Below are 16,241 nucleotides of genomic sequence, written 5' to 3' on the forward strand. Positions count from 1 at the left end.
GCCATTTTGAAACACCATTAATCACTTCCCTTATAGCTCTAGAGGTCTGAAATGTAAGTATGTTGTAGAGCTCAGTGAGACGTTTTCATCGATAATTCATACTTGAAAATCGGTCAAGCGGTTAAGCAAATATGGCGGCCTAAAGCAAAAAGTGTTTTTTCGATATAACTCAAGAACGGCTTGACCGATTTTGACCATCTTGGTATCAAATGAAAGGTATTAAGAAGCCCTACAACTGTTTAGAACATTCCAAGTTCCAAAAGCATCCGCAAGAGGCGCTAAAATCAAAAACAAAAATTGTCTAACTTTAAGGGGCAATATCTCCGAATCCCCATTAGGCAAATCTTTTAAATTTTGATATGTTGTAGCCTGTCTCAATATCTTTCACCAGTCCAAAAATGAAGAAAATCTATTTCGCCGTTTAGAAGATATGGCCATTTGAAAAATTCTTGAATTTGAAAAGTTCTAAGAGCCATATCTTCTGCCATGCTTGACCGATTTTGCTCATCTTAGTATCAAATTAAAGGTTTTGCAAAACTCTACAACTTTCTAAAACATCAGAAATTTCTAAAACCATTCCTTCAGGACAAAAAATGCCAAAAAGTGTTTTGGTAAAACAAAAAGCCGCCATTTTGTGTTCTGGAGGTGACCTTGAAAATTATTGAAATTTATGTCAATTTATAGCCTTTTTTAATACCTTTCCAAAACTAGTCAAGAAATTTCTGTAGAGATATGACCATTTTTATCCATTAAATTACTGAATTTCACAAAAAATCAACTGCCTTCTAATACCACTCACAAATTAAATTACAACGCATTAACAAACTTCTACACGTTGTGGGACACCAATTCTTGTAACTGGACGCGTTATGATTGACTTTAGACTACTACGCTGAAAGAATTTGGCGGCTGTGGAAAACTAAGCTTTTCCTTACGCTCGCTGGGGGCTTCGTTGACGTAGCACCTGTTCCGGGGAATTTTGGGACTTTTTGAGCGGTGTTTTGGGAGCAATTTTCGTTTTGGTCTTTTTACACGACTTTTTTTCCCGGAATTATTATTTTTTTTATTCAAACGAAATCAACGCGGCGATGCCCCCTGAGCCTGAAAATCCCAATTTTCTCGTAAAATTCAGCGGAAAACGCGAGAATAGTGCAAAAAAAAAACAATTATAGAAAATTTACCAAATGACTTGGTAATTTTACCACAATTTACCATGATTTTCATGGAAAAAACTCAAAAAATTAAAAATAATTTATTTTATAATGACTTTTCTATTAAAATTAAAGTTAAATTGCAATAAATGCACTAAAAATGTTGTAAATTATATTTTTTTGAATAAAAAACTACATGTTGGATTTGCCGCGTTGGCCAAACATTTTTTTTTTTCAGTGTACTGTCTGTCAATTTTCTGCAAAAACTTCAGCGTTGTGTGTTTGACACGTCAGAAGTGTTTTTTCTTGGGAAGAAAATTTTGTGTTTTTATCTCGAAATATCGTTTCTTTTACTGTAAAAATTACCTTCGAGGATAAAGTAAGTATCCTTGCTGCGGACTACATCCTTGGGATTTGCAAGAAGTTATTGAAATTGTGAAATTTTGTGACCACCCTCCACCGGAAGAAATTTCTCATTTGGGAACATTTTAAAAACCTTTTTTTGCAGAAATGTCGCTCGCCGAGGGTCCTTGCTATACAATAATCAACTCACAGGACTCCGATCCGTACAATGAGATGCAACTCAAGCAGGATTTGGGTAAGAAATGGGAGGTAAATTGTGAAATTGTGTCGAAACTAAACTTGAGGTTACGTCCACACAGAGAAGGGTGACACCGCCGTGAAGATTGAGACACTGAAAAAGGTGATTCAGTTGCTGCTGAATGGCGAGAGACTTCCGGGACTCCTGATGACAATCATGCGCTTTGTGCTGCCACTGCAGAATCACACGATTAAGAAACTCCTGCTCATCTACTGGGAAATTGTGCCGAAAACCTCTCCGGATGGGAAGTTGCTGCAGGAAATGATTCTCGTGTGCGATGCCTACAGGAAGGATCTGCAGCATCCCAATGAATTCCTCAGAGGCTCTACGCTGCGTTTCTTGTGCAAACTCAAGGAACCCGAACTCCTGGAGCCCCTAATGCCAGCTATCCGGGCATGCCTTGAGCATCGTCACTCCTATGTGCGTCGCAATGCCGTCCTGGCCATTTTCACAATCTACAAGAACTTCGAATGGCTCGTTCCAGACGGCCCGGAGCTCATTGCAAACTTCCTGGACACGCAGCAGGATATGTCGTGCAAGAGAAATGCCTTCCTGATGCTCTTGCACGCTGATCAGGAGAGGGCATTAAACTATCTGGCTTCCTGTCTCGATCAAGTGAACAATTTCGGGGATATCCTGCAGCTGGTGATTGTCGAGCTCATCTACAAAGTTTGCCATGCGAATCCCACAGAACGCTCTCGTTTCATCCGATGCATCTACAACCTCCTCAATTCCTCCTCCAATGCTGTACGCTATGAGGCTGCTGGTACGCTGATCACTTTGTCCACAGCCCCCACGGCCATTAAAGCCGCCGCAAGTTGCTACATTGAGCTCATCATCAAGGAGAGCGACAACAACGTCAAACTCATTGTCCTGGATCGTTTGATTGCAATGAAAGAAAATGAAAATATGGAGCGTGTCATGCAGGACCTCGTCATGGACATCCTGCGCGTTCTGGCTGCTCCTGACATTGAAGTTCGTCGGAAGACACTCAATCTCGCCATGGATCTCGTCTCATCGCGCAACATTGAAGAGCTGGTGCTGGTGCTGAAGAAAGAAGTCGCCAAGACCCACAATATTGAGCACGAAGACACCGGAAAGTACCGACAGCTGCTGGTCAGGACTCTCCACACCTGCTGCATCAAGGTTAGTCTATTTGCCCTCATTCATTTTGTCTCTTTTCTTGTGTATATCAACTTCCTATCACTCTCCCCACAAAGCACTCTGAGAAAGGAGAGAGACCTCAGGTAACCTCCAATAAGATTCTTGCAAGAAAATCTTTCATTTTTCCTCTTTGCTTTGAATTGTTTTCTTTTCTACAATTTAAGGGGCTTTCACGAATCTATTTTTTGTGATTTTTGAGCATTAGAAATTGAGAGATTATAAGTTCATTTAGTTAAGAAATATTGACTTTAAGATCAAGGGATCTCTAACGTTAGAAACATTACATAGATTTACTAAAAGCACTTCAAACGTTCGAATTAATTATGAGACTGTAAAAATGTCAAATGATAAATTGAACATTTCTAACGTTTGAAAAAATACGTTTAACGTTAGATTAGGAACTTTAAATGTGAGAAAAATAAGACAAACGTTAGAATGAAACGTCAAACAGTTAACTTTTAGAGAAAATCAAGGGGATGGTATAACCTCATTTTCTGTGAAGAAAAGTCACTTTTTGTTGAACAAAATGTATGAGGAATTCCCGAATCTCGCTCAATCTCCACCGATTCCCGAGAAAAATTTTAACTTTTTTTATATTAATAATGTTATTTCGATAATGAGATAGGGATCAATTGAAAGCTAATTAAATGTACTTTCGATTGCAAGTGGAATTGTGCAAACTGATCCCTTATTTTGATCGGAAGAACCTGCTGCCTCACGAAAAGTACTGATTTCTCGGGGTTGGGCATCCCCCTGGAGAAAATATTTCAGATTCAAAAATGACAAATGTAAGAAAAAAACTTCAAAATCAGAAAGTGGGTGTCAAAGATTTCGAAACGTCAAACTTTAGGAAAGACATTTTAACGTGAAGAAAATTCGTCGGAAAAGCAGTCGAAAAGATCAAGAAAAACGCAACTTTTCTGCAATTTTTTTAAGTCAATAAAGATACATTGAGCGTTAAAAATAAAACGTCGAACGTTAGAAAATAACCGTCAGACGCTAGATAAAAAACTTCAGAATCAGAAAAAAGATATCAAATCTAGCAATGATAGTTATTTCAAACGTTTAAATAAAGAATTCTTAACTATTTGAAAAATGTCAACAAGTTTAAATAGAAACGTCAAACGTTAGAAAATATGTTTTCTCGTTAAGGTCAAGTTTTGGAAAACTGTCAGTCGAATATTAGAAACGAAGCTTTTCAGACAAGAAACGTCAAACGTTAGAAAAGAAGCTTTATCAAATACAAAAGCTGTTTTTTATGAATTTTTCGGTTTTTTATTACTTTAAAATTTTTACTTTTTCATCTTAAATCGTTCTTTTCAGCCCATTTTTTAGTACAATTCTTGAATCTACAGGAAAGAACTCTAATTTTGTTTTCCACAGTTCCCAGATGTAGCAGCCACGGTGATTCCCGTACTAGTGGAATTCCTTTCGGACACAAACGAACTCGCCGCAACCGATGTCCTCATCTTCATTCGTGAGGCAATCCAGAAGTTTGACCATTTGCGCCCGTTGATCATTGAGAAGCTCATCGAGTCCTTCCCGGCAATGAAGTCTGTGAAGGTGCATCGTGCTGCCCTGTGGATTCTTGGGGAGTACACTGCGTCGCCCAAGGATATCCTGCAGGTGTTTGATGTTGTGAGTGAGACACTGGGTGAGGTGCCGATTGTGGAGGCAGAGCAGAAGAAGCTCCTTGGGGAGCAAACGGAGGAGGAGCAGAAAAAGAATGTGACAGGAAGTGTTCCGTCAAATAAGGTAACCTCCGATGGCACTTATGCCACACAGAGTGCTTTCAGTGTTGCTCCGACACCACTGAAGGAGCAACGTCCTCCACTGCGGCAATACTTCATGGATGGGGACTTCTTTGTGGGTGCAACACTTGCAGCCACACTCACGAAGCTCGTACTGCGCTACATTGATTTGGAACCGAATGAGCAGAAGCACAATCGTCTCTGCACATCAGCTATGCTGACAATGAGCTCGATCCTTCATCTGGGCAAGTCGGGATTCCCCACGAAACCCATCACGAATGATGACATTGATCGCATCTTCCTGTGCCTCAAGACACTGAGTGAACGCACACCGGGTATTGTGGAGATCTTCAAGGATACCTGCCGTGAGGCCCTTGCAACGATGCTGTCGGCACAGAATGAGGAGGAGACACAGGCGTTGAGGGAGAAACAGAAGGCAGCCGCGAAGGTCCAAGCCGATGATCCAATTGTCTTTGCTCAGCTAACGAGTGGACGGAATGATCAATTGGGGGAGAATGTCTTCGAGTCGAGTCTCAATCAAGCATTGGCGGGTACAAAGGGTACCGCCCTGTCGGATGTGGCATCACCAACGAGCAAACTCAACAAGGTGACCCAACTTACGGGCTTCTCCGATCCTGTCTACTCCGAAGCCTACGTCCATGTGAATCAGTACGACATTGTGCTGGATGTGCTGATTGTCAATCAAACCAGCGATACTCTGCAAAATTGCACACTGGAGCTTGCCACGTTGGGTGATTTGAAGCTCGTTGAACGACCACATCCCGTTGTACTGGCACCACATGATTTCTGCAACATCAAAGCCAATGTGAAGGTTTCCTCGACAGAGAATGGCATCATCTTCGGCAATATTGTCTACGATGCTGGCAATATGTCCAATTGCGTGGTTCTCAATACCATTCACATCGACATAATGGACTACATCCTTCCAGCCACGTGCAATGATTCGGAATTCCGTCGAATGTGGCAGGAGTTTGAGTGGGAGAACAAAGTGGCGGTTAATACAACGCTCACGGACTTACATGAATATCTCAAGCATCTACTTCACTCCACAAATATGAAGTGTCTCACCCCGGAGAAGGCACTCTCTGGTCAATGTGGATTTATGGCTGCAAATATGTATGCCAGGTATGTTTTAAAAAAAAAAACAATTTTACATTAACACTGGAGGACCCAACATTTGGCACAACGCGGAGGATCAAATTGGTAATAACTACCAGCTGATAAAATATGCTCAATAATTAATTATTAATCAGTTTATTGAACAAGGATCAAAAGTTTCTCTAATTATCAACTTCCTTCAAGCATTCCTGCGCCTAATTACTAATATTTTATTGAAAAAATCGTCACTGAAAAAAAAATTGCGTCGAATCAATGCAAAATTGCCAATTCAAACGACTTTTTTAGCTACAATTTTACATAATTTATTATTGCGCCTAAATCATCACAAACTTTGATTCTTCAAGTAACTTTTTAGTCACTTCCGGCAATAAAATTAGTCCACATTAATGATTTTCACTGAGGAAAAGGGAACAAGAGTACTTTATTTGGGAAATATGGGGAAACATAACCTCAAAACAACGGTTAAAATGTATGGGATTTTGACTGGTAATTACTACCAATTTGATCCTCCACATTGGATTTTGACTTTGACCTCAATTATCTTCCAAAGAAAAGACTTTTCTCGAGATTTTCTTTCTGCTATCTTAAAGTAATTAAAATTCCCTACACATAGATGCTAAATTCATAGAGATTAGTCCAATAGATTTTATTTTGTGACGATATTAAGGTTCCAATTGGTAGCAAGTACCAGTAAAGTCCTCCGATGTTAACAATAGAGGACCGAACACTTTTTACCTACGCGGAGGACCAAAATGGTCACAGTGTCCATCATAATAAAAAATTCAAATGTTAAATGTTCTGTTAATTGTAGATCTGCTTATTGAATGAGGATTGAAAGTTTGATTAATTCTTAATCTATTTCAAAAGTATTATTGCACTCAATTTCTAAAAAAATTATCAAAAAAATTAATAATGAAGAAAAGTTGCGTAGAATCAATGTAAAATTGCATTTCAAATCCAAATTTTTGCTACAATTTTGCCGATTTTCTTAATACGCCTGAATAATCAGTTCCTTCAGTTCTCTAAGTAACTATCTGCTCACTTCCGGTATAAAGGGTATAAATATGAATTCACACTAATAATTTTCATCGCAGAAAAGTGAATAAGATATTCTGATTTGGAAAATACGGGAAAACATAACCTCAAAAAGCTGTCAAAAATGTATGAGAGTTTAAATGGACACGGTGGCCATTTTCATCCTCCGCATATAATTTCGACTTTGACCTTAATTATCTTTTAATAAGAAAATCGTTTTCTGGATTTTCTTTAGCCAAACTTGAAGTAATTGAAATTCCCTACACATAGACGTGATAATTATCACGATAGGTCCAATACATTTTAATCTATGACGATTTAAGAACTCGAAATGGCCACGGTGTCCACAAGAATCCTCCAAGTGTTAAACAAATCAACTAATTTTGCAAAATAATTCACAGATCTATCTTCGGAGAGGACGCCCTGGCTAATCTCAGCATTGAGAAATCTGTAGACAATCCCAACGCTCCAGTCATTGGACACATAAGAATTCGCGCAAAGAGCCAGGTGAGATTTTCATTCTTTTCATAATAGTTTGAAATTATAATTTTTTATTGATTTTTTTTGCAGGGAATGGCCCTCAGTTTAGGAGATAAAATCAACTTGACGCAGAAAGGTCCGCAGAATAAAATAATTTCAGCTATGTAATTGCATTAAAACTGTAGATCAGTCTCATTCCGCGTTTGATCCTTTATTATTGCTAAAAACAAAACAGTATGTATTATTTAATCAGCGACATTTATTGAATAAAAAAGTGCAAATAAAACATAGGGGAACCTGGGGTGAAATGGTGAATTTTTGAGAGATAATTTTTCCTGGGTTCCGTGGAAATATTTTAACTAATATATATATTTTTTTTAGCTGTGATTCTTTCGAAGAAAAGAATAGCACAGCTTCTGTGTACCACCTAAAATGCAATGTTGTCCGATCGGGCTCAAACTTGGGATGAGCACGAATTAGGGTCCCCACATTCCAAAAAAACGTATGCTCCAAAAAACTTTTCCGACCGGCCGTCCGTCCGGCCGTAGTATCCAAGGCTTAATAACAAGAGAACGGTAATAGATAGAGACTTGCGGTCAACGGCAAAGTTCATATATCGGGTGGAAGAAATCCGATTATGAGGTCAAATCCAATCCCCCACCCCCGCGACCGCCATTTTGAATAACCCCCATTTTACCTTTGTCTCAGACAATTTCTTTCTTTCTCAACGGAAAATGCATTTTCAGTCCATTTTTCAAACCCTTGCACTTGCACCATTTTGTCCCAACCCTGGGGTAAAATGGTGAATTGCGGTTTTTTGTTCCATAATCTTAATTTCTTGAAATTATTTTAACAAGGCACTCTAATATCTATTGAGAATGAAAGATTTGTGTAGGGGAGACCGGGGTAAAAATAGTCATTTTGGAATTTTCAAATGCCAATTTCTCCCAAAATATAAATCGGAAAAAATTAGGGTGCAAAGCCTTACCCAAATTAGGGTGACAGTAATTTGGAGGTTATCCGATCAGTACTTTAGGAGTTAAAAATGAAAATAGATTTTTGGCCCATTTCCCAAACTTTTGCGTATTGAGAAAAACGCGTTTTCCGAACTTTTCCTTCAGCAATTTTCCAATCTGATAATTTTTCTCACTGGCTGGGTTACTACAGAAAACATTGCCAAGGTGTATTCTTCAATAACTTTTAATGATTTTTCTGAACAATTTTTTGAATCAAAACATACCCCTTGAGGTAGATCTAGTCATCCCATGTAAATCATATGGGAGATCGAAATTTTTGGCATATTTTCTATTCATTTGTTGCAACAAGCGTGTTTGAGAAAATCGCAAAATTCTCTGTTTTAGTGCGTATAAAAGTGAAATTCCTTGTCGCGGATCAAAAGGTGAGAAGTTTAGCTATCAACTACTATCAATCTCTCAGTTGGAAAATCATTGGAAATGTCGGAAAATTCGACCAACTTTATTTAGCCTACTGGTGACTATATTTACCCGCCGCGTTTAAAAATAGTCAGAAGCGGAAGGGTTTAGGAAAAGCTCGAAAACTCATATTTCCCTGGGAGATAGAGAAAAGTGGTCTGAGACAAAGTTGTAGGCCAGGAAATTTCCTATAAGAATGACCTATCGAGGAAATTTTCCTTCCCTTGGGGAATCCTGCAGATAAGGATTTATGCAAATTGACTATTTTTACCCCGGTCTCCCCTACCAGTTAAAACTTTTTTTTTAATAAAAAAATACAAAAAATTAAAAAAAAAAGTTCAATTTAAGAAATTGCTTTTTTTTTTTTATTTTTTTAGTTCATAAAACTTGGTAATTGTGAGTGATCAAACATCATAAATTGAATGTAATAGTTATACTGGGAAAAATATTTTTTTCAAAAATTTTGTTATTTAAAAAAAACACCAAATGCACCATTTTACCCCAAGGAGTACTTTTTACTATCAGTGTTTTACGAGAAAATCGGAAATTTTTTTTTTTAGAAAATTCAGATTAGACTCATGTTTAGCTATACATAGCTACTCTATCTTAAAAATGCATTTGGATGAAAAAAATTGCGGAGAATTTCGCCAAAACATAATTTGTAGTTGAGAGGTTAGAGTTAGAGTAACTTTGAGGTTCAAAAAATTTGTTTTTCAAATAAAAGCCAAAATATTGGATCAATTATCACAAAACCTTCTAGGCTTAGACAGAGGTATGATTAGTAGCGATTACTTTTTGAGATGGTAATTTTAATTTTTTTCCAATTCACCATTTTACCCCAGTTATCCCTACTTTTGTCAATTTCTTCTGACTGAACATTCCGATGTTTTGGATTTTTCTGGCCACCATGACCAATTCGATTTTTTTCAATCACCATAGAATTAAAATGTATTTAACATTTCGTGATAAATTCTGTATTTCGTAGTACCATTACTTTAAAATCGTCGATTCTTAGAATTCCTTCGAGAGGAAAGGATAGTTTTGAAATTTTTCTTGAAAAATTCGTCGGAAAATGCAAGAAAATCCGTTAAATTTACCAAAGGATGTCATGCACAATACAAGGGCGAAGTACCTAATTGAAGGAAACGCAGAAAACAATTTTAACCTACCCAGTCTTGTAGGGAATCAAAAAAGGATAAAGAATCGCCAAAAATATTCACCATTTTGCACTGGGGTCACAACGAAAAAAGGCAATAAAGTTTTGTAAAAATTCAAAAAAATTGGCCGCCATTCGCCATTTTGTTCATTTCAATGCATGAATCATATGTTTCAATGCTTCGTCATGAGCTTGTCGATGACAGTTTGACTTTTCATTTTTTTTTTTTGGAGAAAATAAAAAAATGCGTATTTTTTAGTTTAATTATCGTGGTAAATGTGTTTTACGTGTTGTTCAAGAGTGATTTTTATATCTGAATACCTGAAGGATGAATTTCCTCACAGCTTGTGACCGTCTCAGCGAGCACATTATTGGTCGTGGAAAAGGTCTTGGGAAAGGTGGTGCCAAGAAACATCGTAAGGTTTTGCATGACAACATCCAGGGAATCACAAAACCAGCAATCCATCGTCTTGTCCGTCGTGGTGGTGTGAAACGCAAAGGATTCCAGCGCAGGGGATTTCTCAATTCGTGAAAAAGCCATCTTCAAGACGATCCACGACCAATGTTTTTGGATTGCTTTGTTTTGTAACGAGAGATGTGCTCGCTGAGACGGTCACAAGCTGTGAGGGAATTTATCCTTCAGGTATTCAGATATAAAAATCACTCTTGAACAATACGTAAAACACATTTACCACGATAATTAAACTAAAAAAATACGCATTTTTTTTTTATTTTCTCCAAAAAAAAAAATAAATGAAATGTCAAACTGTCATCGACAAGCTCATGACGAAGCATTGAAACATATGATTCATGCATTGAAATGAACAAAATGGCGAATGGCGGCCAATTTTTTTGAATTTTCACAAAACTTTATTGCTTTTTTTCGTTGTGACCCCAGTGGAAAATGGTGAATATTTTTGGCGATTCTTCATCCTTTTTTGATTCCCTACAAGACTGGGTAGGTTAAAATTGTTTTCTGCGTTTCCTTCAATTAGGTACTTCGCCCATACTGGCTGCATGACTTCCTTTGAATTTTTGACTGTCACACTGTCAATTGCAGTCAATTGAAACGTCAAACGGACGAACAAAAGAAAAAATACAGTTTCTCTAAAGAGTTCTAAAGAAAAGTCTTGAAAATTGCGTGAAAATGGTCTCAAATGGGGCTCAATTTGATCCAGTGCGGGATAAGTCCCTTCAGGACTATCGGAAGAAGTTGCTGGAGCATAAGGAAGTGGAGTCAAAGTTGAAAGAAAGTGAGTTTCTCTTTTTTGTAGGTTATGTTTTCATCCTCCCCAAAACCGCACAATCATCCTGACCAAATTTACTAAAATCTTTGTTTTTGGGGATTCTTTTTGCAGTGAGGGAACAACTGAAGGAGCGCACGAAGCAATTTGATAAGTCGGAGAATGATCTGAAAGCCCTGCAGAGTGTTGGACAGATTGTTGGGGAAGTTCTCAAGCAGCTGACTGAGGATAAATGTAAGAATCTGAAAATTCAGCTTCCTGAGGGGAATGGTGTGGCTTCTATAGAAAATCTCTCTTATTTGTAGTTATCGTAAAGGCAACAAATGGACCACGATATGTTGTGGGCTGCAGACGGCAGCTGGATAAGACAAAGCTAAAGTCCGGAACACGCGTAGCACTGGACATGACCACACTCACAATCATGCGATACCTTCCGCGTGAGGTGGATCCCCTGGTGTACAATATGTCGCATGAAGATCCCGGCGATGTGACTTATTCGGCAATTGGTGGGCTGTCTGAGCAAATCCGGGAGTTGAGGGAAGTTATTGAGCTGCCACTTCTCAATCCAGAGCTATTTCTGCGTGTGGGTATCACCCCACCGAAGGGATGCCTCCTCTATGGGCCCCCAGGAACAGGGAAGACCCTCCTGGCACGAGCTGTGGCCTCTCAGTTGGATGCCAACTTCCTCAAAGTCGTGTCCAGCGCCATCGTGGACAAGTACATTGGTGAGAGTGCTCGCTTGATCCGAGAGATGTTCAACTATGCCCGAGACCATCAGCCGTGCATCATCTTCATGGATGAAATTGATGCCATCGGAGGCAGGAGATTCTCCGAAGGAACATCAGCTGATCGTGAGATTCAGCGTACGCTCATGGAACTTCTCAATCAGATGGATGGTTTCGATTCTCTCGGTCAGGTGAAGATGATCATGGCCACCAATCGCCCCGATACCCTGGATCCGGCTCTGTTGCGTCCCGGACGTTTGGATAGGAAAATCGAGATTCCACTGCCCAATGAACAGGCACGCCTGGAGATCCTCAAGATCCACGCACAGCCTATTGCGAAGCACGGTGAGATTGACTACGAGGCTGTCGTGAAGCTCTCGGACAACTTCAACGGTGCTGATTTGCGCAACGTCTGCACTGAGGCTGGCCTCTTTGCCATTCGTGCCGAGAGGGAATACGTCATCCAGGAGGACTTCATGAAGGCCGTGCGGAAGGTGGCGGACAACAAGAAGCTCGAAAGCAAGCTCGACTATAAGCCCGTTTAAATGCCCGGATGCTTCCGGAATAAGATTAATCGATTAATAAACATTTTTATGCTGAAAATAGATTTTTTTATTGTTTCCCTTCTTTCGCCTCCAGTCGCTTCCTCTTTCTCTCATGGTACTCCTCAATGTTCGAATACTTCTTCTTAAACATCCCCGCCACTGATTCCCCGGGATTGACGTCTCGGAAGCTTCCCAGGCGATCCTGCAGCGCCTCATTTAGCTGCGAAAAATCCACCGGATTCCAATCGTTCAGCCCAAATCCTACGATCTTTGCGGGATTTTTGTCCACCTGCGCAACACCAAATGCCAACAGGTGGGTGCTCGAAAAGGCAATTGAACACACGAAAAAGTCTTCAACAGAAATTGTTTTCAACACCTCATGCCTGATTTCCGGTACTCCAGAAACTTTGAGCAGCATCAAGGAGTCCGTTTCACTAATGTAGATCGCAAAGAGACTCGATGATGTTTCATGAAGCTTACAGGCCATACGAATTCCTGCTCCTGGAAGATCAATTTTGTAAACTTCCTTCCCCTGACTGAAGTTCCAGAACCGCAGGGTCGAATCTCCGGAGAGCGACACAAGCTGCAATGGATCATGTGGCAGGAACTCAACTTGTGCCACAAATTCTCTGTGTCCCAAGCAGTAGGATTCAATCTCATGGCATCCCGGATAGTTCGTGACACGTATTTTTTCATCCCGATCACAGCTTATAAAGAATTTTTCATCCTCTGTGAGGAGAATATCCGTGACGATACTGAGATGACCTCCAAGATGTTTTTCCGGAAGATCCTCCTTCGTGCAGTCGTACATTGTGCAATCACCACTTTTGTCAGCCACGAGTAGTTGGTTGCTATTGGGGGCAAAGCGAATGGCACTGGAAACTCGAGGAATTTTCCTCTCTGCCACGAGATTCGCATCCAGTGGGTGCCATCGTATGACGTTGAACAAAAGGAGGGATTTGTCATTTGTCGCCAAAGCAAGGAAACCCTTGAGGGAAGTTGCACAATTCTGGATACTCCTTCCCTCCCCGGGTTTCCCTTTGGAATCATCCTCATCATCAGCATCACCCGGATCCTTATTTTCAGGCAGATTCACCGTACTTATGTCCAGTCCATCAAGCTGCACAGACAGGATAGACTTCTTGCCAGCCAGTACGATGCAATTGGGCACTTCCGGTGGTGGAAAAATATACATTTTGGCTAGAAACTAGAAACAATTTACAGAAATCACCGGAAATCCATGCGTGAGTCAACCAGCTTGAAGTTTTCTGATGAAAAATATCCAACTTTGACAGCTATCTTCGAAGTGCGCCAAATGTCGCAAACTTCGGCAATAACTTTTTAAAATGCCAGCCAAAAAAACTAATGAACTATAAAATAAACTTCTTTTTATCTCCTAATTTATTGACGAATTTTCCAATTTCCTTTTTTGTATAGGTACTTTCCGTATTTTGTGCGAATCGGAAAAGAAAATTCGAAATAGACATTTTGAAGTTAGCTGCATTTTACCCCATAAAGAGTGTCCATGGACAATCCAATGGATTGTCCATGGATTCGTCCCATGTGTCCCATGGAAATTTCTTGTTTTTTTCTTATATTCTGTCCTACGACAAAATAAGACATCCTCAAAGACATTTTCATGACTTCCGAGTCTTGCTTTCGTACGACAGATTTTGGACAGATCATAGGACTTGTCACTTATTTCCGGTTAGGATTTGTCCAATGTTTACAAAATTTTTTATTGGACACGTCAGGGGACAGTCCATGGACAGCCTATACAAAGAACATAGGACATATCCAGTGTTTAGAAAATTTTTAGAAGACGAGTCAGTGGACAATCCATATGAATAGCATAGGACAGATCCGTGTAGAGTAAAAATCTAGCAGACACCTCAGAGGACAATCCATGGGACAGTCTATACAAAGAGCATAAGACATATCCAGTGTGCAAAATTTTCAGTGGATACATCAATGGACAGTCCATACGAATAGCATAGGACAGGTCCGTATTTAGAAAAGTTCTAGCGGACGCGTCGTAGGACATTTCATACGAATAGCTTAGGATATGTCCAATTTTTTTCTATTTTTTTTTTTTACTAAAAAACGCTTTGAATTAATTTTTTATTTTTTTATTTAAAAATTATATATATAAATCTTACATGTATGATACTTTGTCCTTCGGCGGTTGAACTCTGACGTCCTGGGTCTTTGAGATGTTCTGCAACTCCTGTATTCCAAGACACGGGATGCTCTGCAATTTCTGTTTTCCAAGACACGGAATGCTCTCCTACTTCTGTTTTCCAAGGCACGGTCTGAAAAGACAAATAATTTTATGAATATTAAGTAAAATCTTCAAAATAAAATGAGATATAATCAATCAATGATAAGTACCTTTTCTTTTCTCCATTCCCTTCGTCATAAATGCTGATAGTTCTCTTTGGCGAGCTTTTGTAACGTGGGAGTATCCGTAAGATAGTTGTCCGGGAACGCCGGGAACATGTAGCTGTAAGAATATTACAGAATATAAGAAAAAAACAAGAAAAGTCCATGGGACACATGGGACGAATCCATTGACAATCCATTGGGTTGTCCATGGACACTCTTTTTGGGGAGCCTGGGAGAGTCCGGAGAATAGAAGTTGTCCGGGAACATGTAGCATGAAAAGACAAATCAATGAATAATAATGGAATAATAGAAAAATTTGTCAAATATTACATACATAATATTTACTACTACTACCCCGACTACTTCTACTACATACTACTGCTACTACTACTGCTATTACTACTACTACTACTACTATTTACAGAAGAGCGCACTTTAATTAAAATACTTCTCTTTTTACCTGCTTTTATTCGAAAAAAATCTCTCACCTGGACTTGTCGAAACACGTAACCTGTAAAAAAGAAAATTTCTATTTTCGCGTACAATTATATAAATTGCAACTTAATTTCTTATACACATCGTTTAACTATATCCTAATTAGTGTATAATGTACTTACTTTGCTATTTTTCCGGATATTTTTCCCATTTTTCCATTTTCCAACGCTGCAACACACGCACTCTTCACAGAACAAAGACATTTGAACAAACGTAAGACATATCGATGGAAGCATATGTCGAAAGTCCAATGAAAATAGTTGGACTGGCATTAGATATATGAAATTTTAACGTTCTATGATATTCCTTTGGATTAGCTTTGGACGTCAGAATTAGACGTCTTAAGAGATATCGTAGTACAAGATATTATACAATCGTGGGATATATCCCAATCGAATGTTCAATGATGAACTAATGGACTGGCATTGGATACGTCTAACGTAAACTTTCCTCTGAAATTCCTTTGGACTAGCATAGGACGTTTGAATTAGATGTGCTAAGATAAATCGTAAGATTAAACGTTCGACCATCGTTGGACATATCTCAAACAAATGTCCAATAATAAACCAATGGACTGGCATTGGATATGTCCAATTAGAATGTCCTATAAATTTTCCTTCGACTAGCATTGGATGTCTGATTAAAGTGTCCTGAGGTAAACTGTAGGATTAAACATTAGACTATGGTTGAATATATCTCAATCGAATGTCCAATGGTAATCTATTGGACTGGCATTAGATACGTCCAATTAGAATGTCCTATGAAATTACCTTGGAGTAGCATTGGACGTTTGATTATGGTGTCCTAACATACATCGTAGGATTAAACATTAAACTACTGTTAGACATATCACAATCGAATGTCCAATGATAATCCATTGGACTGGCATTGGAAACGTTCAATTAGAATGTCCTATGAAATTACCTTGGAGTAGCA

The 16,241-nt window shown here is 39.0% G+C and overlaps 3 protein-coding genes and 1 long non-coding RNA gene across 4 annotated transcripts; 2 read left to right on the forward strand and 2 right to left on the reverse strand.

Annotated features, from left to right (window-relative positions):
- The first annotated feature begins 1,397 nt into the window (after positions 1-1,397).
- LOC129789550 (coatomer subunit beta) lies at positions 1,398-7,608 on the forward strand. Its single transcript, XM_055826409.1, has 6 exons — positions 1,398-1,530; positions 1,660-1,749; positions 1,814-2,898; positions 4,300-5,813; positions 7,244-7,349; positions 7,413-7,608. Exons 2-6 carry the CDS (start codon positions 1,662-1,664, stop codon positions 7,488-7,490), a joined length of 2,871 nt encoding a protein of 956 aa, XP_055682384.1. The 5' UTR covers positions 1,398-1,530; positions 1,660-1,661; the 3' UTR covers positions 7,491-7,608.
- A 3,349-nt stretch (positions 7,609-10,957) lies between these two features.
- LOC129789551 (26S proteasome regulatory subunit 10B) lies at positions 10,958-12,483 on the forward strand. The gene is made up of 3 exons (XM_055826410.1): positions 10,958-11,164; positions 11,270-11,389; positions 11,461-12,483. Exons 1-3 carry the CDS (start codon positions 11,059-11,061, stop codon positions 12,423-12,425), a joined length of 1,191 nt encoding a protein of 396 aa, XP_055682385.1. The 5' UTR covers positions 10,958-11,058; the 3' UTR covers positions 12,426-12,483.
- On the reverse strand, positions 12,469-13,786 carry LOC129789552 (tRNA (guanine-N(7)-)-methyltransferase non-catalytic subunit wuho). The gene has a single exon (XM_055826412.1). The coding sequence runs from the start codon at positions 13,618-13,620 to the stop codon at positions 12,493-12,495; it is 1,128 nt and encodes a 375-aa protein (XP_055682387.1). The 5' UTR covers positions 13,621-13,786; the 3' UTR covers positions 12,469-12,492.
- Positions 13,787-14,538: 752 nt separating this feature from the next.
- LOC129789553 (uncharacterized) lies at positions 14,539-15,471 on the reverse strand. Its single transcript, XR_008750476.1, has 2 exons — positions 14,817-15,471; positions 14,539-14,737 (listed from the first exon to the last, which is right to left on the reverse strand). It is a non-coding gene; the product is annotated as an uncharacterized LOC129789553 (long non-coding RNA).
- Between the last annotated feature and the right edge of the window lie 770 nt (positions 15,472-16,241).

Source organism: Lutzomyia longipalpis, chromosome 2 (genome assembly GCF_024334085.1).
Source record: "Lutzomyia longipalpis isolate SR_M1_2022 chromosome 2, ASM2433408v1".
Taxonomy (NCBI): Eukaryota; Metazoa; Arthropoda; class Insecta; order Diptera; family Psychodidae; genus Lutzomyia; species Lutzomyia longipalpis.